Source organism: Stegostoma tigrinum, chromosome 21 (assembly GCF_030684315.1).
Source record: "Stegostoma tigrinum isolate sSteTig4 chromosome 21, sSteTig4.hap1, whole genome shotgun sequence".
In the NCBI taxonomy this organism is placed as follows: domain Eukaryota; kingdom Metazoa; phylum Chordata; class Chondrichthyes; order Orectolobiformes; family Stegostomatidae; genus Stegostoma; species Stegostoma tigrinum.
The window spans coordinates 56,151,287-56,176,929 of record NC_081374.1 but is presented as its reverse complement, the minus strand read 5'-3'; the positions used below and the strand labels follow the sequence as shown (position 1 = coordinate 56,176,929).

General features: G+C 45.9%; 1 protein-coding gene across 1 annotated transcript in view; it reads right to left on the bottom strand.

Annotated features, from left to right (window-relative positions):
* Positions 1 to 2,947: 2,947 nt before the first annotated feature.
* LOC132210853 (utrophin-like) overlaps positions 2,948 to 25,643 on the bottom strand; it is a 131,301-nt gene continuing 108,605 nt past the window's right edge. The window contains exons 6-8 of the mRNA XM_059653534.1: positions 12,181 to 12,301; positions 5,674 to 5,835; positions 2,948 to 3,003 (exon numbers count right to left, since the gene is read on the bottom strand). Of these exons, the coding sequence (XP_059509517.1) occupies positions 12,233 to 12,301 (69 nt within the window). The 3' untranslated portion in view covers positions 2,948 to 3,003; positions 5,674 to 5,835; positions 12,181 to 12,232. The remainder of the gene's footprint in view (positions 3,004 to 5,673; positions 5,836 to 12,180; positions 12,302 to 25,643) is intronic.

The window sequence follows — 25,643 nt, the reverse complement described above, 5'->3', positions numbered from 1 at the left end:
CAACAAAGCCACACCTCCCCCTCTTTTACCACCTTCCCAGACCTTAATGAAAGATCTAAACCCGAGAACCTGCAACATCCATTCCTGACCCTGCTCTATCCATGCCTCCGAAATGGCCACAACATCGAAGTCCCAGGTACCTATCCAAGCTGCAACCTCACCTATATTATTCCGGATACTCCCGGCATTAAAGTCGTCACACTTCAATCCAGCTTGCTGTCTGCCAGCACACTTCTGTGACAGTGAGGTCCTGACCATGTCCTCCCTATGCTCATCCTCCTGTGTACTAGGGCTACACCTCAGTTTCCCATCCCCATTCTGAGCTCGTTTAAATCCAACCGAATGGCACTAGCCAATTTCCCACCCAGGATATTTGTGCCCCTCTGGTTCAAGTGGAGACCGTCCTGTTTGTACAGGTCCCACCTTCCCCAGAACGAGCCCCAATTGTCCATGTGCCTGAAGCCCTCCCACCTGCACCATCCCTGCAGCCACGTCTTCAGCTGAAATCTCTCCCTGTTCTTTGCCTCGCTATCACGTGGTACGGGTGACAAACCAGAGATGACCACTCTGTTTGTTCTCGCTCTCGGCTTCCACCCGAGCTCCCTCAAATCCTGCCTGACATCCCTATCCCTCTTTCTACACATGCCGTTGGTGCCTATCTGGATCACGACTTGGGGCTGGTCACCCTCTCCCCTCAGGACCCGAAAGAGACGATCCGAGACATCACAGACCCTGGCACCTGGTAGGCAACACACCAATCGTGGGTCTCTTTCGTTCCCGGCAAATCTTCTATCAGTCCCTCTAACTATTGAGTCCCCAATGACTATCACTCTCTTCCTATCCCCGCTTCCCTTCTGTGCAAGAGGGACAGACTCTGTGCCAGAGACCTGCACCCTACTGCGTACCCCTGCTAAGTCGTCCCCCGGAATAGTATCCAAAATGGTATCGTTGTTTTTCAGGGGAGCTACTGCAGGGGATTTCAGGGGAACGATCACAGGGGAAGGTTAGTCAAGCTACACCGGCTAAACGTGCATTTTTGGCTGAAGAAACATGTGTTTCAATGTGAGCTAATGGAAGAAGCCATGGAGTCAAAGCTAAACATTTCGACAATAAGACAACCATTCTTAAAAGCAGCAGACAGCGTGAAAAAGAAATGAGCTGCTTTAACATCCACTTAAAATTTATGTGGAATATCAGATGGAATTTTCTTATTGACTCCATTGTGCAATCATGTCGAGCTAAAAATGTCAACTGCATTAATTAATACTAACCAGAAACGGACTTTGTAGTAAATGGTTTGACGATTTTCTGTATCTGGAACATCCCTTTTCCTTCTCGAACGAAGATCGTACCAACCTGTGGTACCAAACTGTGAGTCAAACGGATGGGACACATAATCTTTAAATTCCTCATCAAAACAGTCTAATCGTATGGTTCTGTGCAATAAAAGAGAAAGAATAAACATGTTTCCCACAATTTTGCTGATGTTTACGAACAGAATGCTCAAATTCAAAAAGTTTGGGCTGGCATGTCTGCTTCCTCCAGCCTGTTTAAACTGTTCCATTCAATGTGAAATTTGTGATAAGTTTTAGCACACAGGTCTATGTGATCTGCGCCACCACCTTCTATTAGTCATACATGCTTTCCCCCTCTTCCTGTAATACATTCCTTGAAGTGTTCAATGAGATTTTGATTTTAAATCTTATCGTCATATTCTTTTGATTCTCAAGCATCAATGAATCTGATGTTGCCGCCATTCCATGCAGTGCACAGCACGTCAAACAGGAGTCTTACTCTTGCCATGAGCACTGAGGTGGTGTGGGGTCACAACTGTCTCATAGTTCAGAATGAAATTCTACATATAGGGCTATGAAGAGTCATGCAGTTAATTTTATTTGACACGCTATTTCTTTTCTTCACAAATATGCTGGATTTAAAGTGATCTTCACCCTCATTTAAAATGAATTCAATATCCAACCATCTGTAAAACTAGCATATCCAAATTTTAATTTGAGTTCAGTGTTACACAAATATATGACTTTTTTAAAAATTATGTTTGAGTCAACATTAACATTTCATTCCCTGACAGCGGGTGAACTTACTTTTAAACTCCAATTTTCCTTCGGTATTAATGGAGAGGTGAGCCTTTTTGCACCGAAAGGCTGCACCAGTTTATGCTAAAACTTACGGAACTGTAAGTTTCACAAATATGTTCCTCTTAAACACTAATTCCTATTGAAGCAGTATGAAGCTAAATTCATTCAACTGGACAGCAAAAACGGTCAAGATTTTAAAAGCAAGCAACTATTTTGAAGTCACTCTTCGAACTAAATTCCATCTTGGTGTGTGAGAGTCCATAGGTTCCTCACTCTCAACGAACCATTCAACTGTCATGCAATTACTGAAACACACAGACAAAAAACATCAATGTTAACAGACACTAAGATTTTGAGAGTGATTTGGAATTCGTACTCAATACCCGCTGGGGAAAATCTGTTTCAATCTGGAGAGTACTCACTTATTACCATCCCACCTACCTTCCCCAGCACCTCCTCCCCCACCACACTAGTTGTTTCTGAGCTCCCTTCCACCCTCCATTTCTCAGGAAGGGTCCTGACCCAAAACCCCAACTTTCTTGAGCCTCTGATGCTGCCTGCCCTGCTGTGTTCCTCCAGCTCCACAATGTGTTATCTCAGACACCAACATTGGCAGGTCTTACCATCTGGATAACTCATTCTCACCATGCAACAAGTGTTTTATAGTCATTTTCTGATCAGATTACGCATGTACATGTATATACACAAATATACATATAACACTTTTATGCCTGAACCACTAACCTAGAGGATATTTTAAAAGAGTCTCTTCATATCTGCATGAAAGAGAAATCATCAAGGTCATAACTTTCATTTTAGGAATAACTCGAACATTCAAAGTACTCACAGTCAGTGTCCCATTTCCTTGACCAGTCAATTTGATGTGAATCTTTCTTCCAAGTGGAAACTATAACAGCAATTATATTTGAGAGTCAAACACTTCATTGCATCACCAATATTTCCTTGTGTGTTTGAAGTATAAGATAATGAAATAATCATGGACAGATTGGCCAACAGTGTAATTTAATGTGTGTTATGGCAACTGAAAATCACAACCATTGAAGTGATCTTTAAAAAGCTGCTGTCATACACCAGAGCACTTTTTGAGATGCAGTGATGAACATACTTCCTGAGATGCAAATAATATATGCCAAATTAAATCCAAAGAATACCTTTACAATTAAAAAGAAGCTAAAAATCTCTTTACATTGCGAAGCTTGTCAGATTGCTATTAGTCAATGGAAATCGTTCAGAACAATTATTTATTCCCAGATGAAAAGGAAGTGTATACATTTCATGACAACAAAATGTGAGGCTGGATGAACACAGCAGGCCAAGCAGCATCTCAGGAGCACTTTTGTGCTCCTGAGATGCTGCTTGGCCTGCTGTGTTCATCCAGCCTCACATTTTGTGGTCTTGGATTCTCCAGCATCTGCAGTTCCCATTATCTCAGATACATTTCATTTTCACATCTTATCCAAGAGAGAGAAAAAAAACACCTTCATGAATGCATTGTCAAACAAGAAGGCTCACAAAAAAAGTCATTTGGCCCATTGAATATTCCTCCATCATTCGGTGAGATCATGGTTGATCTCATTACATTTATCATGACACAGCATTTCCACCAAACCCTCCAAATAGCTAATACATTCCGATCCAAGTAACATCCTGGTAAATCTCTGTTTCTGTGCCATGCCTTGTCTTTCTAAATATTTTTTCAGGCATCTACAAATTTAGCCACAGCACATGCACCTCTTTCCTCCAAGTCATTCATAAACAAGCACAAGAGCGACCTCATTTCTTACTGACAAGCCAACCCTGGCATCTCTGTCCATTTGTATCGGAGATAATGGGAACTGCAGATGCTTCAGAATCCAAGATAACAAAGTGTGGAGCTGGATGAACACAGCAGGCCAAGCAGCATCTCAGGAGCACAAAAGCTGACGTTTCAGGCCGAGACCCTTTTCTCATGATCATTGTTTCTTGATTTAAAAATTAACCTGGCCGTTACAGCCTAGCATATGATTAATGGCATTACCTCTAAAATCTTCTTGGCTAAAGTGTTCAATAAATTGCTACAACCTGAAAGAAGTAATTCTTCCCTGAATTCATGGGCAACCAATTTGAAAATGTGGCCTCTGGTCGTAAAATCTTTCACAAATGAGAGTCATCTCTACGGATATACACTATCAAGCCTCTTAAGAATCTTACATGTTGAAAAAATAAGATTTTTTTCAATCTTATAAACGCCAATGAATGTAGTCCCTGCCTGCCCAACTTTCATAAGCATAGCAATCCCCTCTGCCATTTCTCAAATCAACCCAGTCAACATGAGGTGTTCGGCCTCCGCAGCATTCGCTCTGTGGCCGTACATGACTTGTAAGTTACCATCCTGCTGCTACGTCTCTACTTCTATTTACGATGCAGTCCTCTGTCCATCCGAACGTACTACCCTTGAACACATGGGCTCTTTTCTTTTGAGACACCTTATGAGCTGCACCTTATCAAATGCTTTTTTGAAATCTCAATGTACGACATCAACTGGTGGTCCTTCATCAGTAATGTTTGTTTCCTTCTCAAAGCACTGTAGCAAGTTTGTCAAGTATTATTTCCCCTTTATAAAAGGATGTTAACTCTGTAGGATGTTATAGCACACTAAGTACCCTGTTATTTCATCTTTCATTGCAGGCATGAACATCTACCCAGGTTGACCTAAATTGGCAATACATGCTTACTACTTTGTCCAAGTATCTTTGTAATAATGGTGTTCTGTTCACAATCTTTCAATCCTCTGAGAATTTTCCACAATCTTAGGATTCTTGGAAGATTATCATCAGTGCCTCCATTGTATCTGTAGCTGCGCTGTTCAACATGAGAGGATACATATCCCCTTGGATATTTTCTCTACTGATTGGAGTCATATTTGGAATTCTGTGCAGTGACATTCACTTTTAACAGTTTGCTAAATACTACCAGGAACAGAAATTGTGATTCAGCTGCAACTAAACTAAAGCTTTCAGCACAGAAGGAAGTCTTTCAATTCATTATGAACCTAATAACTCCTGAAAAGGGCAATACAATTTGCCTCAGTCCATAAATGTTCTTCCTCCAACATCCTGAGATGCATCATCTGTATTTCAACAAATTTACCACAGATTCTGTTTCAATCATCCTTTCAGCAATACGCATGACAACAATTCGGCATTCTTAGTCCCCCTGTAGCCTCCGTTGCACACGTGCATTCTTAGATGATTATTTCTTTGTGTGCCTGCTTTTTTGCTCGAATGGATAAAGGTAAATTTCTGTTCTTTTGTCATCAGAGCTATTGCCTCCTCACTCTCATCCTCCTTGTTTTATCCTGTGCTGGAATATTTAATTTGTTGACTTATCTGAAATATGTTGTTGAATGGATCGGGTTTTGTAACATTGCATTCCCCATAGACCATCTACCGATGCTGTTGCTTGTTCTAACAGTTATTATCTTGCAGAGAGGAAAATGCAGTTTGAAAGCAATGGAACATTATCGATGAAGAAGTTGATGCATAAATTGCTGCGATCTTCCAAACTACAAACTCACCTTCAATTCTTTCTTGGTCAGAGCATTATGTCGGCGCAAATGAATCGTGTTCTCAAAGGGACTTCCAAAACCATGGAATTGAATTTGCATGTTGATTTCTTCTTCCCTCTTCAGAAATGCAAAGTAGTATCGTGATGAAGCTTCCAAGGCGATGATTGTGTCCTTCAATGAACGGAAAAGTGACTTTTAGCTTCATGGAAATATTTCACTACTTCTATAGACATGAAAGGCAAACATTCTCCCTGCATATGACCCAGTCTCATTTTATCGTATCTTTCTGATTTTACATGCCACGGGATAATCATCGCAGTGTAACAGAAATGTTGATCATGGAAATTTATCACTGTTTTCATAAATAATGGCAAATTTTCAACATCTTGCAATTGTATGAAGGCTCAGTCTCATCACACCTCACCTGCTGCACAAAGACATTCTTACACTGCTTTCAATGTTAGGGCTCAAACAAAACACAATCATGACACAAATGCATCAACACACCACTTTCAACAGGATCTGATATCCTTGCCAGGCACTGGAGGGGTTGCGGAGACTGGTGAGTGGATAAAGTCGTTCCTCTGTTCAAGCAGGAAAACAGGGACTTTCCAGGAAACTCCAGACTGGTGAGTGTCTCATGTCTCAAAGGTATGGGCTAATAAGGGACAGCCAGCATGGCATTATGCGGGGCAGGTTATGTCTTACCAAGTCAGTTGAAGTTTTCAAGGAGGTGACAAGGGTGATCAATTCGGGTAGAACAGTTGATAGCATATACATGGATTTTACGAACGTTTTCAACAAGGTCCCTCATGGTATGCTCATCCAGAAGATTAAGATCCATGAGATCCATGGTGACTTGGCCTGCCCATATAAGGCAGACGGTCGCGGTGGAAGGCTAACAAAGATCACACAGTATAGGGCTGGAGGAACACAGCAGGCCAGGCAGCATCAACAATGTCAGCTTTCCTGTTCCTCTGATGCTGCCTGACCTGCTGCGTTCCTCCAGCTCCACACTTGGTTAACTCTGATTCCAGCATCTACAGTTCTTGCCGTCTCAGTGGTGGAAAGCTGTTTTTCTGGCTGCAGCTCAGTGACGAGTGGTGTTCCGCATCGATGTGACTTCTGCTGTTTGTGATATATGTAAATGACTTGGTGGCAAATGTAGATTGGGGATTACTAAGTTTGCAGATGATATAAGGACCAGTGGACTTGTGGACAGCATGGAAGGTTGTCAAAGGACACAGCAAGATACAGACCAATTGCAAACACGAGCGGAGAAATGGCCGATGGAATTTAATCTGGGCAGGCATGAGGTGTTACATTTTAGGAGACCAAGTGTTAAGGAAAGGGATACACAGTTAATGGCAGAACCCCAAACAGCAGTGATGTCCAGAGGGATCTTGGGGTCCTAGACCATAACTCCCTGACAGTAGCCACACAAGTAGATAGGGTGGTCAAGAAGGTATATCGCATGCTTGCCTTTATTCATAGGGGAACTCAGTGCAAGAGTCAGGATGTCACACTGCAGCTTTACAAGACTTTGTTGAGACCACACAAAGTATTGCATCCAATTCTGGCCGCCACATTACACTTAGGATGTGCAGGCTTTGGACAGGGTGCAGAAGAGATTTACCAGCATGCTGACTGGAATAGAGGGTATGAACGAGACGGAGGAGCTGGAAAAACTCTTCGTTTTCTCTGGGGCAGTAGAAGCTGAGGGCAGGCTTGATAGAAGTCTATAAAATTAGGAGATATTTCAATACAGCTAACGGTCAGAAAACTTCTCCCCCGGAGTTGAAGTGTCCACTATTAGGGGGCATGCATTTATGCTGAGAGGGGGGAAGTTCAAAAGAGATGTGAGGGGCAAATATTTCACACTGAGCATGTTAAAAGTGTGGAATACATTGCCCGGGGTGGTAGTGGATGCAGATACGATGAAAGCATTTAAAAGGGACTTTTAGTTCCGTGCACGAATATGCAAGGAATGGAGGACTATGGATCAAGGACAGGCAGAAGGGATTTTTTCATTTGTTGTCATGTTTGGCCCAACATGGTGGGCCGAAGGGCACATTCCTGTTGCCGTCGTGTTCCAAGTTTTATGCTCACTTGTATCATGATTACAAAAAGTAGGATTGGGAATAATTTTTGAGAAGCGTTTGAGAACATTATTTCATGTTAGGACAAACGGGATAAGGATGAGGTGACACAGCACAATCAGATCTTGGAGCCCATGATGAATCATAGGGACCTCACAAGCACCAATGATCAGAGGGATCTCAGGATCTTGATGTGTATGCCTGTTGATCCCACAATGTAATGGACCAGGTCGTTGAAGTGGTTTGGAAGGCAGATTGGATACTTGTCTTTATTAGACTTAATATTAAGTGACAGAGTTTCAGAATAGGCAGGGTATGTACAACACTGTTGGGCCGAACCAACATTAAGTCAACGATGAGAAAATACAGTGAGAATTGGACAACGATCAGGCTTGGCCTGAGAAAGGATAAGTTACATTTGCACCATACAAGTGCTAAGCAGCAATCAGCTCCAACAAGAGAGAATATGGCCATATCAAAAAAAATCCATGTCCTTACCCTCACATCATCGTTACATTTATTTTTTTTTAAATGTGCAAGTGCAATCCAAGCCATGCAAGGCTACGGGCCAGGTGTTGGAAATGAGGTCAGAACAATTCAGTGCTTGTCCTTGACTGTCACAGAATCTGTCAGCTTAAGAATGCATTTCTCCTGTATTGTAGACTACTGAGGTGCTTGGCTATCCACTAAACCAAGGTTAACACTGATCTAAAACTAAACTGGGTCAGTTATATAATCAGCAGTAGCCAGGTCCATAGTGCAAACCACCCTGCTGTGGGACAGAGTAAGCCAAATCCAAGTGAGCGAGTGTGGTTGGAGACTCATTCGTTGGGGGCATAGATTCTGTTGCCACATTTGAGACACCAGGGCTGCGTGTTGCTTCCCTGGTGCAAGGTCAAGAACATCTCTGAGTGGTTGCAACAAATTCTAAAAGGGGAGGGTGAGCAGCCAGAGGCCACGGTGCACGTTGGTACCAATGACATCGGCAGAAAGAGGGATGACATTCTGCGGACTATGTGCAAGGAGTTAGCAAAGAGGCTGAAAGACAGGACCGAGAGGGTAATAATTTATGGGTTGCCATGAGTGCCACATCTTAGTGAGCTAAGTCATAGAAAGATAGGTGAGATGAATGCATGGTTAAGGAGCTGGCACAGGGGGCAGGGTTTCTGGTTCATGGATAATTGGGACCGTTTCTGAGCAAGGGGTGACCTGTCTAAGAGGAATGGGAGGCAAGACGCTGTCAGCGGGTCAGGACAGAGGGGACAAGTCGTTGTGAGCGGGTTACGACGGAGGGAACAAGTGCCTGTGAGCAGGTCAGGAAGGAGGGGCAAGTCACAGTGAGCGGGTCAGGGCTGCAGGGGCAAATCCCTGTCAGCGGGACAGGGCTGCGGGGGTCAGTCCCTGTCAGCGGGACAGGACTGCGGGGGCCAGTCCCACTGAGCGCGACAGGACTGCAGGGGGCAATTCGCTGTGAGCGGGTCAGGGATCGGGGGCCAGTCCCTGTGAGCGGGTAAGGGCTGCGGGGGCCAGTCCCTGTGAGCGGGTCAGGGCTGCGGGGGCCAGTCCCTGTGAGCGAGTCAGGGCCGCAGGGGTCAGTCCCTGTGAGCGGGACAGCACTGCGGGGCCCAGTCCCTTTGAGCGGGACAGGGCTGTGGGGGGCAGTACGCGGTGAGCGGGACAGGACTGCGGGGGGCAAGTCGCTGTGAGCGGGTCAGGGCGACGGGGGCCAGTCCCTGTGAGCGGGAAAGGGCTGCGGGGCCCAGTCCGCTGTGAGCGGGACATGGCTGCGGGGGGCAGTACGCGGTGAGCAGGACACGGCTGCGGGGACCAGTCCCTGTGAGCGGGTCAGGGCTGCAGAGGCCAGTCCCTGTGGGCGGGTCAGTGCAGCGGGGGCCAGTCCCGATGAGCGGGACAGGGCTGCAGGGCCCAGTCCCAGTGAGCGGGAAAGGTTTGCGGGGTGCAGTAGGCGGTGAGCGGGACTGGACTGCGGGGGGCAAGTCGCTGTGAGCAGGAGAGGACTGCGGGGGGCAAGTCGATGCGAGCGGGTCTGGGCTGCGGGGGCATGTCCCTGTGAGCGGGACACGGCTGCGGGGGCCAGTCCCTCTCAACGGGTCAGGGCTGCGGGGTCCAGTCCCTGTGAGCGGGACACGGCTGCGGGGTTCAGTCCCTGTGAGCGGGTCAGTGCTGCGGGGGCCAGTCCCTGTGAGCGGGTCAGGGCTACGGGGGCCTGTCCCTGTGAGCGGGACATGGCTGCGGGGGGCAGTACGCGGTGAGCAGGACACGGCTGCGGGGGGCAGTACGCTGTGAGCGGGACACGGCTGCGGGGGGCAGTACGCTGTGAGCAGGACACGGCTGCGGGGGGAAGTACGCTGTGAGCGGGACAGGGCTTCGGGGCCCAGTCTCAGTGAGCGGGAAAGGTTTGCGGGGTGCAGTAGGCGGTGAGCGGGACTGGACTGCGGGGGGCAAGTCGCTGTGAGCAGGAGAGGACTGCGGGGCGCATGTCGATGCGAGCGGGTCTGGGCTGCGGGGGCATGTCCCTGTGAGCGGGACACGGCTGCGGGGGCCAGTCCCTCTCAACGGGTCAGGGCTGCGGGGTCCAGTCCCTGTGAGCGGGACACGGCTGCGGGGTTCAGTCCCTGTGAGCGGGTCAGTGCTGCGGGGGCCAGTCCCTGTGAGCGGGTCAGGGCTACGGGGGCCTGTCCCTGTGAGCGGGACATGGCTGCGGGGGGCAGTACGCGGTGAGCAGGACACGGCTGCGGGGGGCAGTACGCTGTGAGCGGGACACGGCTGCGGGGGGCAGTACGCTGTGAGCAGGACACGGCTGCGGGGAGAAGTACGCTGTGAGCGGGACAGGGCTTCGGGGCCCAGTCCCTGTGAGCGGGACAGGGCTGCGGGGCCCATCCGCTGTGAGCGGGACACGGCTGCGGGGGGCAGCACGCTGTGAGCGGGACACGGCTGCGGGGGGCAGTATGCTGTGAGCGGGTCAGGGCTGCGGGGGCCAGTCCCTGTGAGCAAGTCAGGGCCGCGGGGGCCAGTCCCTGTGAGCGGGACAGGGCTGCGGGGGCCAGTCCCTGTGAGCGGGTCAGGGCTGCGGGGGCCAGTCCCTGTGAGCGGGTCAGGGCTGCGGGGGCCAGTCCCTGTGAGCGGGTCAGGGCTGCGGGGGCCAGTCCCTGTGAGCGGGTCAGGGCTGCGGGGGCCAGTCCCTGTGAGCGGGTCAGGGCTGCGGGGGCCAGTCCCTGTGAGCAGGTCAGGGCTGCAAGGGCCAGTCTGTGAGCGGGTCAGGGCTGCGGGGGCCAGTCCCTGTGAGCGGGTCAGGGCTGCGGGGAGAAGTCACTTCGGGCGGATCAGGACTGCTGGTAGAAGTCACTGTGAGCGGGACAGGACTGCCGGGGGGAAGTCACTGTGACCGTCTCAGGAATGCAGGGGCAAGTTGATCCAGTGAATTCAAATATGAAATTACACGAAAGACAGCAATGAATTTAAAGCATCAAGAGGAAAGGGATTTGGAATCGAGCATTAGTTCGTGGGGATGGAGCAGCGCTTGGAATATTGCCTTCAGTTCTGGTTGCTTCATTACAGGGAGGATGTGGAAGCTTTAGTGAGGGTGTAGAAGAGAGTTAGCAGGATGCTGCATGGAATGGATGGCAGGTCTTAGGAGAAAGGGTACGGGGGCGAGGACTTTTTTCATTGGAGCAAAGAAGAATGAGAGGTGACTTGATTGAGGTACACAAGATGATGAGAGGCATAGCTGGAGTGGATAGTCAGAGATTTTTTCCCAGAGCAGAAATGACTATTACGAGGGGGAGAAATTTTAAGGTGACTGGAGGAAGGAGGAGGGGAGATGTCAGAGCTAAGTTCTTTACACAGAGAGTGGCGGGTGTGTGGAATGCACTGCTGGCAGTGGTAATGGAGTCAGATACATTTAGAGACTTTTAAGCGACTCTTGGATAGGCACATGAAGGACAGTAAAATGAAGGGTATGCAGGGTAGCTTGATCTTAGTGGGATAATAGGTCGGCACAACATCGTGGGCCGAAGGGCCTGTACTGTTCTTTGTTCTCTGTTCAGCCAAAGGTTCTTTTCTTTTGAGGAGCGGGGAATTGATTGTCGTTTTTAAAGACAGAACTGGAGGACAGAGAAAGATATCAAGGAAGGTTGCACGTTAGTGACAGTATCAACAAGTCCTCAGCAGATGTACTCTCTGAGTAACTACACTGTTTTGAAGGCGAGAGGACCAATGATATCATTAAGCCCCCCTTGTTTTTGTATTGTGTATGTCTGACATATGCGCAAATGGACAACCTCACTCTCCTGCTAAGCTGCAGAATGAATAATGCTGCAATATTTGTCAACTCCCAAATGGGCATTGATACATTAGTAAATCTCACATCAATAAACTTACATCTCAAGGTTCTCACCTTCTAGGACTGTTTGTACTGGGAAATAACCCAAACGAGGATGCTTGGCCAATTATTTCTTTGATCTGAACTTATTTTTCAGCACCTTGGTGAAATCACGCACATCTTCACCTGATGTTGTCTAAAAATGTAAAATAAATCAAATTTAGTTCAGAATTAACAATGAACCAATCGACTCAACTCACTCGATAATCCATGCTCTCCCTGCTAAATGTCTTTGAAGATGTAAAATTGAAGAGTCTGCAACTCTGAGGGATAAAGTCGGCTATCTTTCTGTAAGATTACGAGAAAGTTAGATATGTCTGAATGTGAGTTTCAGACTATTAAGCTTCAGTTTCATAGAGTCAGACAGCATGAAAACAGATCCTTTGGTCCAACCAGTCTATGCTGATCACAATCCCAAACTGAACTAGTTCCACCTGCCTGTGCTTGGCCCATATCTCTCCAAACATTTCTGTCATCTTTCTATCTTCTGGCTACAACATCACCTGAGAAGAATTCTCCATCTTGTGGCCAAATACTAGAACTATACAATTAAGTCATTTCAAATGATACACAGATCCAGGATTCACATTAGTGGCCTTTCTGGTTGAACTGCTAATTATTTTAACAATAGTGCATTTTTTTGTCCAATTTTGCCATATAATCCAGTGATCCAAAATTCATCTCATTGGGTTTAATTTTTTTGGTTTTCTGTACTGTGTCAAAGATGAGATCAATACATTGGTGAGAAATTATCTTGGTTTGGAGATTCAAAGTCACTATAGTCCCAGATGGGACCACAGGGCTGCTCTCACAGTCAAGAGAGATATCTGGAGGTGGTTTAAATTGAAGGTTACCACACCTCCGATGAGGAGACAGGTTGAGAAGGAGACTCCTTCATTGTAACTTCAGACAGTGTAGTATCCCATGCTGTTGGTATCATTCTGAATTACAAACCAGCCAACTGAGCTAACTGGCTCCCAGGCAAAATATAGAATCAGTTTGGGTAGAGATAAGGAGCAGCAAAGGAAAGAAGTCACGGCTGTGACAGTTTCAGATTCATAGATCCCCTGACAGAAGATACAGTCCAGGATAGCAGAGAGGCTATAGACCAAGAAGTAATGGGATCTTGTCAGAAAGATGTTACAATAAACTGTGAATTCAATTGGCACAGGTAGTCTGGAAGATTCTTTTTTATTCACGGGATGTGGATGTTGCTGGCTAAGCCCAATTACCCTGGAGAAGGTGGTGGTGAGCTGCCTTCTTGAATAACTGCAGTCCTTAGAGCAGTGCTGTTCAGAAAGAAGCTCCAGAATCTTAACTCAATGACTATCAATGAACAGTGATATCGTTCCGAGTCAGGATAGTGTGTGTGGCTTGGAGGGAAACTTGCATGGGGCACTAATTATGCATTAGTGATGATAGAACAGATGTTGAAGGTGGTGGGTGGGGTACCAATCCAACAGGCTGCTTTGTCCCATGTGGTTCAAGCTTCCTGAGTGTTGACGGAGCTGCACCAGTCCTGACCAGTGGAGATTACATTCCTGACTTGGGCTTGATAGATGGTGGACAGGCTTTGTGTAGACAGGGGGCTCATTATTCACTGCAGAATTCTTAACCTCTGACCTGCTCTTGTCGTCACAATAACTATAAGTTTGGTCCAATTCAGTTTCTGGAAACCTGATAAGCCTCAGAATATTGGCAGTAAAGGAGTGGAAGTCATGGGGCAATGGTTAGATTCTCCTTAATGGTGACGTTCATTGCCTGTAACTTGCGCAGCACAACTACCACTTGCTTCTCTTCAGCTCAAAACTAGTTATGTTCCGTGGACATGGACTACTTCAGCATCTGAGGAGCTATGAGTGGTGCTGAACATTGCACAATCAACTGAGAACATCCCCACGTACGACCTTCTGACGGAGGGATGGCATTTGATCAAATAGTTGAAGATGGTTGAGCTCAGGGCACAAATTTACGTAACCCCCGCAGTGATGCTTTGGAGTTGGGGCAACTGACTTCCAACAACCACAACCACTTGCTTTATGGTAAGGTTCCAGCCAGCAGAGGGTTTTTCACCTGATTCTTACTGACTGCAGCTTTGCGACGGCTCCTTGATGTCATATTTGGTTGAATGGCACCTTGATGTTAAGAGCAGTTATCTACCCCTCAGCATATATTCACAGAATGCATTTGGAGTCTTAAAACTGTACCACTGGAACCAAGCAGGGATTAAGATATTTTAGACCTGATAGTATGTTTTGAGATACAACTCATCAATAGTATAGGATTCTCTGGGTAAGAATGATCAGGATGTGGGAGAATTTTACATCAAGGTCGAGGTTGAGAATTCGGTCTGAAACTGTTTAATATCTTAAACTTTCATTGAAGATAATTCAGGAGTATAAAGGCAGAGTTGAACTGGGAAAATAGTTTAAAAGGTAAGACCATAGAGAAACAATGGCAGATGTTTCAGGGGATATTTCATAACTCTGAACAAAAATATTGTCAATTTAGAATGAAAGGATGTACAGCTAGAATGCACCATGGTGCCATCTGTTGCTATCTAAGAAAGTTAAAGATAGTATAAATTGAAAGAAAGATTGGAAAATTGTGGAACTGGAAATATTTCAGATGTGAACAAAAGATGACCAAAGTAATAATGAGGGAGACATTAATATAAATACAGTAAAGGCTTCCACAAGTGTATCAAAAGGAAAAGAGTGAAGACAGTGAATAATGGCTCATGAGAGGGTGAGACTGGGGAATTCATGATGGGAAATGAGGGTAATGGCACAAGCTTTGAACCAATATTTTCCATCTGATTTCACAGTAGAAAACATACAAAAAATATCAATGGGCGAAAAGTAGGGAGCGAAAGGGAGAAGGAAATCCTCAAGGAAACATTGAGGAAAACTGAGAAGATGAAGTTAACAGGTTCCCTGGGACCTAAAGACTTGGATCCCAGGTATGCAAAGAGTCCAACCCAACATCGTACCATCAGAGCTTTATTTCTTTTAATAATACTCAATAAACTTCAACCCCTAATTACTAGCTCCCATATTTATACAACCAACTCACACTCAATTCATCCTCAATTAATACAGACATAAAACCTGTTCCCTCACTTCGTTAGTTCTCAGGCATCCCTTCAGACTAAATTAGATGATAACATGGAGGATTATAAGAGTTGACTGCAGAGATGAGATTAAATTAGGTTCCCTACAGTGTGGAAACAGGTCCGACAGCCCAACAAGTCCACATCGCCCCTTGCAGCATCCCACCCCACCCCTATAACCCAAACACCACTGAACACGATGGGCAATTCAGCATGGCCGATCCACCTAGCCTGCACATCTTTGGACTGCGGGAGGAAATTGGAGCACATGGAGCAAACCCATGCAGACACAGGGAGAATGTGCAAACTCCGCACAGACAGTTACCCAAGGCTGGAGTCGAACCCGGGCCCTGGCGCTGTGAGGCTGAAGAGCTAACCACTGAGTCACCGTGCTGCCCAAATGGATGTATTGGCTGTAATCTTTTCTAGATTGTGGAAAGATCCCAGCAGAATGCAGCGAAGTACGAATTTACTTCGTCTAAAGTTTGTCATTGGGAAATTGCTAGAATTTATTATTGAGAAGGCAGCAGCAAACCATTTAGATCATATTCAGGCAGATTTGATAAGTTAAGTGAAAAGGATAAATTTAAAAATATGGTGAATCCATTTGAGTTTCTACTTCAAGGAATTCTAATTCTTCAACAAACCGGGTCGTTGAAGCGAAATTAGCAGATGTCGTTAATTTGGATTTCCAAAAGGCGTACATGAAGCACAAAAATTTAGCTTCTATGCACAGCATGTATTTTAGAAGGCACGTGAGGTGCAAATCTTTATTTCAAGGAGGGAAGGAGTGAAAATCTTTCCACACAAGACATTGGTGACGCCACTCAAGGAGCACAGTGTACAGTTTTGGTCTATTAAGCGAGGATATGCTTACAACAGCAGTTCTCAGAACGTTCATGATGTTAATTCCAGGGGTAAAAAGGGTTATTTTGTGCAATGTGAACTGGACAATGTTCAGGCTCAGCTGGTAACATGCTGGGTCAAAATCCAAAATTCCCTCCCTAATGGCATTGTATCTACCAACAGCAAATGTACTTTCAGCAGTTCAAGAAGGAAACTAACTGCTACCTTCTCAAGGGCAACGAGGGACAGTTGTGCTTCAGACCTCAAATGCCCGTTCTCATTTAGAAAATAATCTACGCCTCCATTTTTCCTACCAAAGCACATAACCTCACAGTGTCCCACACAGTCTCTGTCTGCCACTTCTTTGCCCAGTCTCCGAGCCTATGCAAGTCCTTCTTCAACTTCCTCACTGCTATCTGTCCCTCCATCTGTCACTGTGTCGACTGTAAACTCAGCAACAATGTCTCAGTTGCTTCGTACATATCATTAAGGTATTACGTGAACTGTTGTGGTCCCAACACTGATCCCTGCAGGACTCCACTAGTCACCAGCTGCCATCCTGTAAAAGACCCCTTTATCTACACTCTCTGCCTTCTGACAGTCAGCCAATGCTCTATCTATGGCAGTACCTTGCTAAAACACTATGGGCTCTCATCTTATTTGGTACCTTCTCAACAGCGTTCTGGAAATCCAAACAAATCACATTCACTGGCTTCCTTTTGTCTAACTTGCTCACTTTCAACTCAAAGAATTCTAACAGATTTGTCAAGTATAACTTCCCCTCGATGAAGCTGTGCTGATTCAGCCCGATTTTGTCATGTACTTCCAAGGTCTCTGCAATCTCATCCTTAATAATGGACTCTAAAATCTTACCAATGATTGAGGTCAGGATAACTGGCCTATAATTTCCCTTCTTCTGCCTCTCTCTTTTCATAAACAGGGGTGTTGCTTTAGCCATTTTCCAAATCCCTGAGATCCTCCCTATCTCCAGTGATTCCTGAAAGATCACCACTAATGCCTCAACAATTTCCTCAGCTATCTCCTTCAGAACTCTGCAGTACAGTCCATCTGGTCCAGGGGTGATTGGTCCACCTTCAGACTTTTCTGCTTCCCGAGCACCTTTTCCTTAGTTATGGCTATGAAATTCACCACTGCCCCTAACTCTCAAAGTTCTAGTATGCGATGGGTGTTTTCCACCATGAAGACTGATACAAAGTACCTGTTCAGTTCCTCTTCCATTTCTTCATTCCTCATACTGATTCTTCAGCCTCCTTTTCCAGTGATCTACTGCTACTTTTTAATGTCAGTTGCAATACTGGTCGAAGACGATATCACAGCTGTACTGAAGGAGGGCCCCATGGAGGGCTCAAGCATTGAGGCAATATGGGTAGAACTCAGAAATAGGAAGGATGCAGTAACAATGCTGGGGCTGTACTACAGGCCTCCCAACAGCGAGCGTGAGATAGAGGTACAAATATGTAAACAGATAATGGAAAGGTGTAGGAGAAACAGGGTGGTGGTGATGGGAGATTTTAATTTTCTCAACATTGACTGGGATTCACTTAGTGTTAGGGGTCAAGATGGAGCAGGATTTGTAAGGTGTGTCCAGGAGGGTTTTCAAGAGCAGTGTGTATGTAGTCCAACTCGGGAAGGGGCCATACTGGACCTGGTGCTGGGGAATGAACCCAGCCAGATGGTTGAAATTACAGCAGGGAGTGACTTTGGAAATAGCGACCACAATTCCCTAAGTTTTACAATACTCATCGACAAGGATGGCAGTGGTCCTAAAGGAAGAGTTCTAAACTGGGGGAAGGCCAACTATACCAAGATTTGGCAGCATCTGGGGAATTTAGATTGGGAGAAACTGTTTGAAGGTAAATCCACATTTGATATGTGGGAGGCTTTTAAAGAGAGTTTGATTAGCGTGCAGGACATGTTCCTGTGAAAATGAGGAACAGAAAAGGCAAGATGAGGGAACCATGGGTGACAGATGAAATTGTGAGACTAGCCAAGAGAAAAAAGGAAGCATAGATTAGGTCCAGGCGACTGAAGAGAGATGAATCTTTGGAAGAACACGGGGAATTTCGAGCGCATCTGAAACGAGGGATGAAGAGGGCTAAGAGAAGACATGAGATATTGCTGGCAAACATGGTTAAGGAAAATCCCAAAGCCTTTTATTCATATATAAAGAGCAAGAGGGTAACTAGAGGAAGGATTGGCCCACTTAAGGACAAAGAAGCAACGTTATGCACTGAGTCAGAGAAAATGGGTGACATTCTTAACAGAGATAATGGGAACTGCAGATGCTGGAGAATTCCAAGATAATACAATGTGAGGCTGGATGAACATAGCAGGCCAAGCAGCATCTCAGGAGCACAAAAGCTCCTGAGATGCTGCTTGGCCTGCTGTGTTCATCCAGCCTCACATTGTATTATCTTGACATTCTTAACAAATACTTTGCATCGGTATTCATCAAGGGGAGAGACATGACAGATGGTGATGTGAGGGATAGATGTTTGCTTACTCCAGGTCAAGTTGACACAAGGAAGGATGAAGTGTTGGGTCTCCAAAAAGGCATTAAGGTGGGGATCTATACCAGGTTATTGAGGGAAGCGAGACAGGAAATAGCCGGGGCCTTAACAGATATCTTTGCAGCATCCTTCGACACGGGTGAGGTCCCGGAGGACTGGAGACTTGCTCATGTTGTCGCCTTGTTTAAGAAGGTTAGCAAGGATAACCCAGGTAATTATTGACCAGTGAGCCTGACGTCAGTGGTCGGGAAGCTACTGGAGAAGATACTGAGGGATAGGATCTGTTCCCATTTGGAAGCAAATCAGCTTATCAGTGATAGGCAACATGGTTTTGTGCAGGGAAGGTCATGTCTAACCAACTTAACAGAATTCTTTGACGACGTGACAAAGTTGATTGAAAGGGAAAGGCTGTAGATGTCATTTACATGGACTTCAGTAAGGTGTTTGATAAGGTTCCCCATGGCAGGCTGATGGAGAAAGTGAAGTCGCATGGGGTCCAGGGTGTGCTCGCTCGATGGATAAAAAAAAAATGGGCTCGGCAACAGGAGACAGAGAGTAGCGGTAGTCAGGAGTTTCTCAAATTGGAGACCTGTGACCAGTGGTGTTCCACAAGGTTCTGTGCTGGGACCACTGTTGTTTGTGATATACGTAAATGATTTGGAGGAAGGTGTAGGTGGTCTGATCAGCAAGTTTGCAGATGACACTAAGATTGGTGGAGCAGCAGATAGTGAGGGGGACTGTCAGAGATTACAGCAGAATATAGATAGACTGCAGAGTGTGGCAGATAAATGGCAGATGGAGTTCGATCCGGGAAAATGTGAGGTGATGCATTTTGGAAGATCTAATTCAAGGGCGAACTATACAGTAAATGGTAAAGTCCTAGGGAAAATTGATGAACAGAGAGACCTGGGTGTTCAGGTCCATTGTTCCCTGGAGGTGGCAAGCCAGGTGAAGAGGGTGGTCAAGAAGGCATACGGCATGCTTTCCTTCATCGGACGGGGTACTGAGTACAAGAGTTGGCAGGTCATGTACTGTTGTATAAGACTTTGGTTCAGCCACATTTAGAGTACTGTGTACGTTACCAAAAGGACGTGGACGCTTTGGGCAGGGTGCAGCGGAGGTTCACCAGGATGTTGCCTGGTATGGAGGGTGCTAGCTATGAAGAGAGGTTGAGTAGATTAGGATTATTTTCATGAGAAAGATGGAGATTGGGGGTACCTGATTGAGGTCTACAAAATCATGAGGGGAGAGACAGGGTGGATAGCAAGAAGCTTATTCCCCAGAGTGGGGGACTCAATTACTAGGGGTCATGAGTTCAGAGTGAGAGGAGGAAAGTTTAAGGGAGATAGGCGTGGAAAGTTCTATACACAGAGGGTGGTGGGTGCCTGGAACGCGGTGCCAGCGGAGCTGGTAGACGCAGACACATTAGCGTCTTTTCAGATATATCTGGACAGATACCTGCAACAGGTATGAGATTGTTGCTCCCTGTACGGTTGAGGAAAAGGACTGTGGACAGGATGAGCCAGCTGACCATGGCACCGTGGCGCACAAGGTCATTCAAGAGGGGGGGAGCAAAAAGACAGGTAGTTGTTATCAGGGATTCTATAATTAGAGGGACAGATAGTATCCTGTGCAAGCTGCATCGGGCGTCCCTCACGGTGTGTTGCCTGCCCGGTGCCAGGGTGCGAGACATCTCCGACCGGGTTGAAAGGATATTGGAGCAGGAGGGGGAAGATCCGGTTGTTGTGGTCCACGTTGGGACTAACATCATAGGCAAAGCTCGGGTAGAGGTCCTGCTCAGGGATTATGAAACACGAGGAAAGAAATTGAAGTACAGGTCCTCAAGGGTCATAATCTCTGGATTACTGCCCGAGCCACGTGCCAATTGGCATAGGGAAAAGAAAGTTAGGGAAGTAAACATGTGGCGAAGGAATTGGTGTGGGAAAGAGGGATTCCATTTCATGGGGCATTGGCATCAGTTTTGGAACCGGGGGGGATCTGTACCATCGGGACAGTCTCCACCTGAACCGATCTGGAACCAGTGTTCTTGCAAAAAAGATGAATAGGGTGGTCAGTCAGACTTTAAACTCGTGAGTCGGGGGGAAGGGAAAGTGAAAGAGACAGGGAGTATGGAGTTAAATGGAAAGATAAGCAACAGGATAGCATGTGTACAGGAGGATTTAAGGTCGAGGCAGACTAGGAATACAGCAAAAAGGAAGGATAACTTAAGGCATCTTGGCATGTCCAACCTCTCTCATATTGATAAGAAAGCTTGCATTAAGACACTTCATCTAAATGCTCTTAGCATTCGCAACAAAGTAGATGAATTAACAGCACAAATCCTCTTGAATGATTATGATGTGGTAGGCAGCACAGAGACATGGTTGCAGGGAGCTCAGGACTGGCAGTTAAACATCCAAGGATTCACAACATATCGAAAAGAGAGGGAGGTGGGCAGAGCGGGTGGGGTTCCCTTGTTCGTTAAGAATGGAATGAGATCTACGGCACTAAATGACATAGGGTCAGAAGATGTGGAGTCTATGTGGGTGGAATTGAGGAACCACAAAGGCAAAAAAAACTATAATGGGAGTTATGTACACACCTCCTAACAGTGATCAGGATGAGGGGCGCAAGATGCACCAAGAAATAAATAGGGCACGTCAGAAAGGCAAGGTCACGGTGATCATGGGGGACTTCAACGTGCAGGTGGATTGGGTGAATAATGTTGCTGGTGGATCCAAAGAAAAAGAGTTCATGGAATGTTTGCAGGATGGCTTTTTGGAACAGCTTGTGATGGAGCCCAGAAGGGAACAGGCTATTCTGGACTTGGTGCTATGCACTGAGCCAGACTTTATAAAAGATCTTAAAGTAAGGGAACACTTAGGAGGCAGTGATCATAATATGGGAGAGTTCGGTCTGCAGTTTGAAAGAGAGAAGGCAAAATCGGATGGAATGGTATTCCAGTTAAATAAAGGTAATTACAGGGGCATGAGAGGGGAATTGACGAAGATCGACTGGAAGCAGAGCCTAGCGGGGAAGACAGTAGACCAACAATGGCAGGAGTTTATACGTGTTACTGAGGACAGAGTACAGAGGTTCATGCCAAAGAAAACAAAGATTATCTGCGGTGGGATTAGACAGCCATGGCTGACAAAGGAAGTCAGGAAATATATCAAAGTAAAAGAGACAGCCTATAAAGTGGCCAAGAGCACTGGGAAATCAGAAGATTGGGAAGGCTACTAAAACAGACAGAGGATAACAAAGAGAGCAACAAGGAAGGAGAAGATCATTTTGAAGGTAGGCTAGCTAGTAATATTAGAAATGATAGTCAAAGCTTCATTCAATACACAAGAAACAAATGAGAGGCCAAAGTAGATATTGGGCCACTCCAAATTGATGCTGGAAGGCTAGTAATGGGAGATCAGGGAATAGCTGAAGAACTCAATAAGTACTTTGCGTCAGTCTTCACAGTGGAAGACATGAGTAGTATGCCAACAATTAGGGAGAGTCAGGGGGCAGAGTTGAGTACGGTAGGCATTTCAAAAGAGAAAGTGCTAGAAAACCTAAAGGGTCTAAAAATTGATAAATCTCCTGGCCCCGATGGGCTACATCCTAGAGTTCTGTGGGAGGTGGCTGAGGAAATCGCGGAGGCATTGGTCGTGATCTTTCAAAAGTCACTGGAGTCAGGGAAAGTCCCAGATGATTGGAAAATTGCTGTTGTAACTCACTTGTTTAAGAAAGGATCAAGGCAAAAGATGGAAAATTACAGGCCGATTAGCCTAACCTCAGTAGTTGGTAAAATTCTAGAATCCATTGTCAAGGATGAGATTTCTAAATTCCTGGAAGTGCAGGGTCAGATTAAAACAAGTCAGCATGGATTTAGTCAGGGGACGTCGTGCCTATTAGAATTCTTTGAAGAGGTAACAAGTATGTTAAACCAGGGAATCCCAGTAGATGTTATCTATCTAGACTTCCAAAAGGCCTTTGATACAGTGCCTCACAGGACGCTGCTGAGCAAGGTGAGGGCCCATGGTGTTCAAGGTGAGCTACTGGCTTGGATTGAGGACTGGCTGTCTGACAGAAGGCAGAGAGTTGGGATAAAAGGCTCTTTTTCAGAATGGCAACCGGTGACGAGCGGTGTCCCGCAGGGTTCAGTGTTACATCTGTTCACCTTATATATTAATGATCTGGATGAAGGGACTGCGGGCATTCTGGCGAAGTTTGCCGATGATACGAAGATAGGTGGACAGTCAGGTCGTACTGAGGAGGTGGGGAAGCTGCAGAAAGATGTAGACAGTTTAGGAGAGTGACCCAGGAAATGGCTGATGAAATTCAATGTGAGTAAATGTGAGGTTTTGCACTTTGGAAAAAAGAATACAGGCATGGACTATTTTCTAAATGGTGAGAAAATTCGCAAGTCAGAAGTGCCAAGGGATCTGGAAGTGTTGGTCCAGGATTGTCTACAAGTTAACTTGAAGGTCGAGTCCGTAATTAAGAAAGCGAACGTAATGTTGTTGTTTATCTCAAGAGAGTTGGAATATAAAAGCAGCGATGTGCTTCTGAGGCTTTAGAAGGCTCTAGTTAGGCCCCATTTAGAATACTGTGTCCAATTTTGAACCTCAGGAAGGACATACTAGCCCTGGAGCATGTCCGGCGGAGATTCACACGGATGATCCCTGGAATGGTAGGTTTAACGTATGATGAACGGCTAAGGATCCTGGGATAGTCCTCGTTAGAGTTTGGAAGGTTGAGGGGAGATCTAATAGAAACTTGCAAGATAATGTATGGTTTAGAAGGAGTGGACGCTAGGAAGTTGTTTCCGCTAGGTGGGGAGACTTGGACACGTGGGCACAGCCTTAAAATTAGAGGGGGTAAATTTAAAACTGAAATGAGACGACATTTCTTCAGCCAGAGAGTTGTGGTCTTGTGGAATTCATTGCCGCAGAGTGCATGGAGGCCGGGACGTTGGATGCCTTCAAGGCAGACATCGACAAATTCTTGATCTCAAAAGGAATCAAGGGCTATGGGGAGAGTGCAGGCAAGTGGTGTTGAAATGCCCATCAGCCATGACTGAAATGGCGGAGTGGACTTGATGGGCCGAATGGCCTTACTTCCACTCCTATGTCTTATGGTCTTATGGACAGGTACATGGATAGGCAGGGAGCAAATGGACACAGACCCTTAGAAAATAGGTGACAGGTTAGACAGAGGATCTCGATCGGAGCAGGCTCGGAGGGCCGAAGGGCCTGTTCCTGTGCTGTAATTTTCTTTGTTCTCTTTATTTGTACTCTTGCCTTTCTCATACCTTTTCTAGCTGAAAAAAACTCATGCAATTTTTTTCCATATTACCCTCATTAATATTGCCCTCAAATTTCATCATCTTCCCCCTTATTGCCTTTTTACATGTCCGCCGCTAGTTTTCGAAAGGCTTCCCAATCCACTGGCTTCCCACTAACCACAACACATTTTATGCTTTTTCTTTTGCTTTCATCCTGTCCCTGACTTATCTTGTTAGCCGTGGTTGCTGATCCTTTCCTGATCTCAACTCCACTCTCCTGCCTGCTCCCCATGGCCCTTTCTCCCTATTTTTCATCAGAAACATATCTATTTCTTTCTTGAATCGGTCAATTGGTGCTGCCTCCATTGCATTCAGGGGCAATGAATTCCACAGATTCACAACTCTCTCCTCATCTCCATTTTGAACATTCCATCTCTCACTCGATAGCTACAGCTTCTTGTTTGAGACTGTCCCACAATGGCGAACATGTGCTCAATGCCCATCTTTTCAATCCCCTTTACTATTTTATATACCTCAATCAGAACCACCCCCTCACTCTCTCGAACACCAGCAAGTACAGGCACAAGCTACTCAGCAACTTCTCATATGACAGCCCTTTCATCCCGGGAATCAATCAGTCCAACCTCCTCTGAACTGCCTCCAGTGCAGATGTATCCATCCTCAGTAAGGGGATCAAAACTGGACACAATACTTTGGTCTCACCAACACCCAATGTGTTCGGAAAAACACTGTGTTACTTTAATGATCCAGTCCTTTGGTGATAAATGCCAGAGTTCCATCTGCCTTTCTTCTGCTATGCTCTTCCTGCATACCCACTTTCAGCTACAAAGACAGCCAGACACCTCTGCACTGACACACTTTGAACCTTCCCTCCATTTAAATAAAAATTCGCCCTTTTTTTCATGGACAAAATAGGCAAGCCTTGTGCTTATGCACATTAACCACCTGCCAGATTCTGGTCCATTCTCCTCGCCTGTCAATATTCAGCTGTCTCTGTTTTATTTCACATCACAGGCTGTTTTCCCATCTCTTTCAGAATCATCCACGCATTCTGTTATGTTACATTTTGTCTCTGCTTACATATCATTTGTATACGTTACAAATAGTTCAGGTCAGAGACCTGAACCCCGCAGCAACCCACCAGTAACAATTCACCATCCAGGCAAAGACTCATTTATCCTGACACTCAGCTTTCTGTCAGTTAGCCAGCCCTTTATTCAAACCAATATTCTACCCTTAATCCCCTTGGATCTAACCTTCTGGTTCACTTTTTTATGCAGCAACTGGTCAAATTCTTTCTGGAAATCTCGATATGCCACATCCCTCGGATCCCTGTAGAAGATCCTCAATTCTGCCACCTCATCAGCTCCTGACTTCATTACAGCTTTTGTTCAAACATGGTCAAAAGAGTTGAATTCCCGAGGTGAGCTAAGGATGGCTACATTTGACCGAGTGTGGCATCAAAGAGCGCTCGCATAACTGGAGCTGGTGGGAATCCAGCAGAAACTCACCACTGGTTGGAATAATATCTGTACAGAGGACGATATTTTTTCATTCTTGAATCGGAAAGAGGTAATTGCTGGTTAGACCAGCTTTTATTGCCCATCCCAAATTGCCCAACTGATATTTGGAGTTCCATGTAGGCCACAGCAGGCCACGCAGTTTCCTTCCCTAAAGAACATAAGTGAAT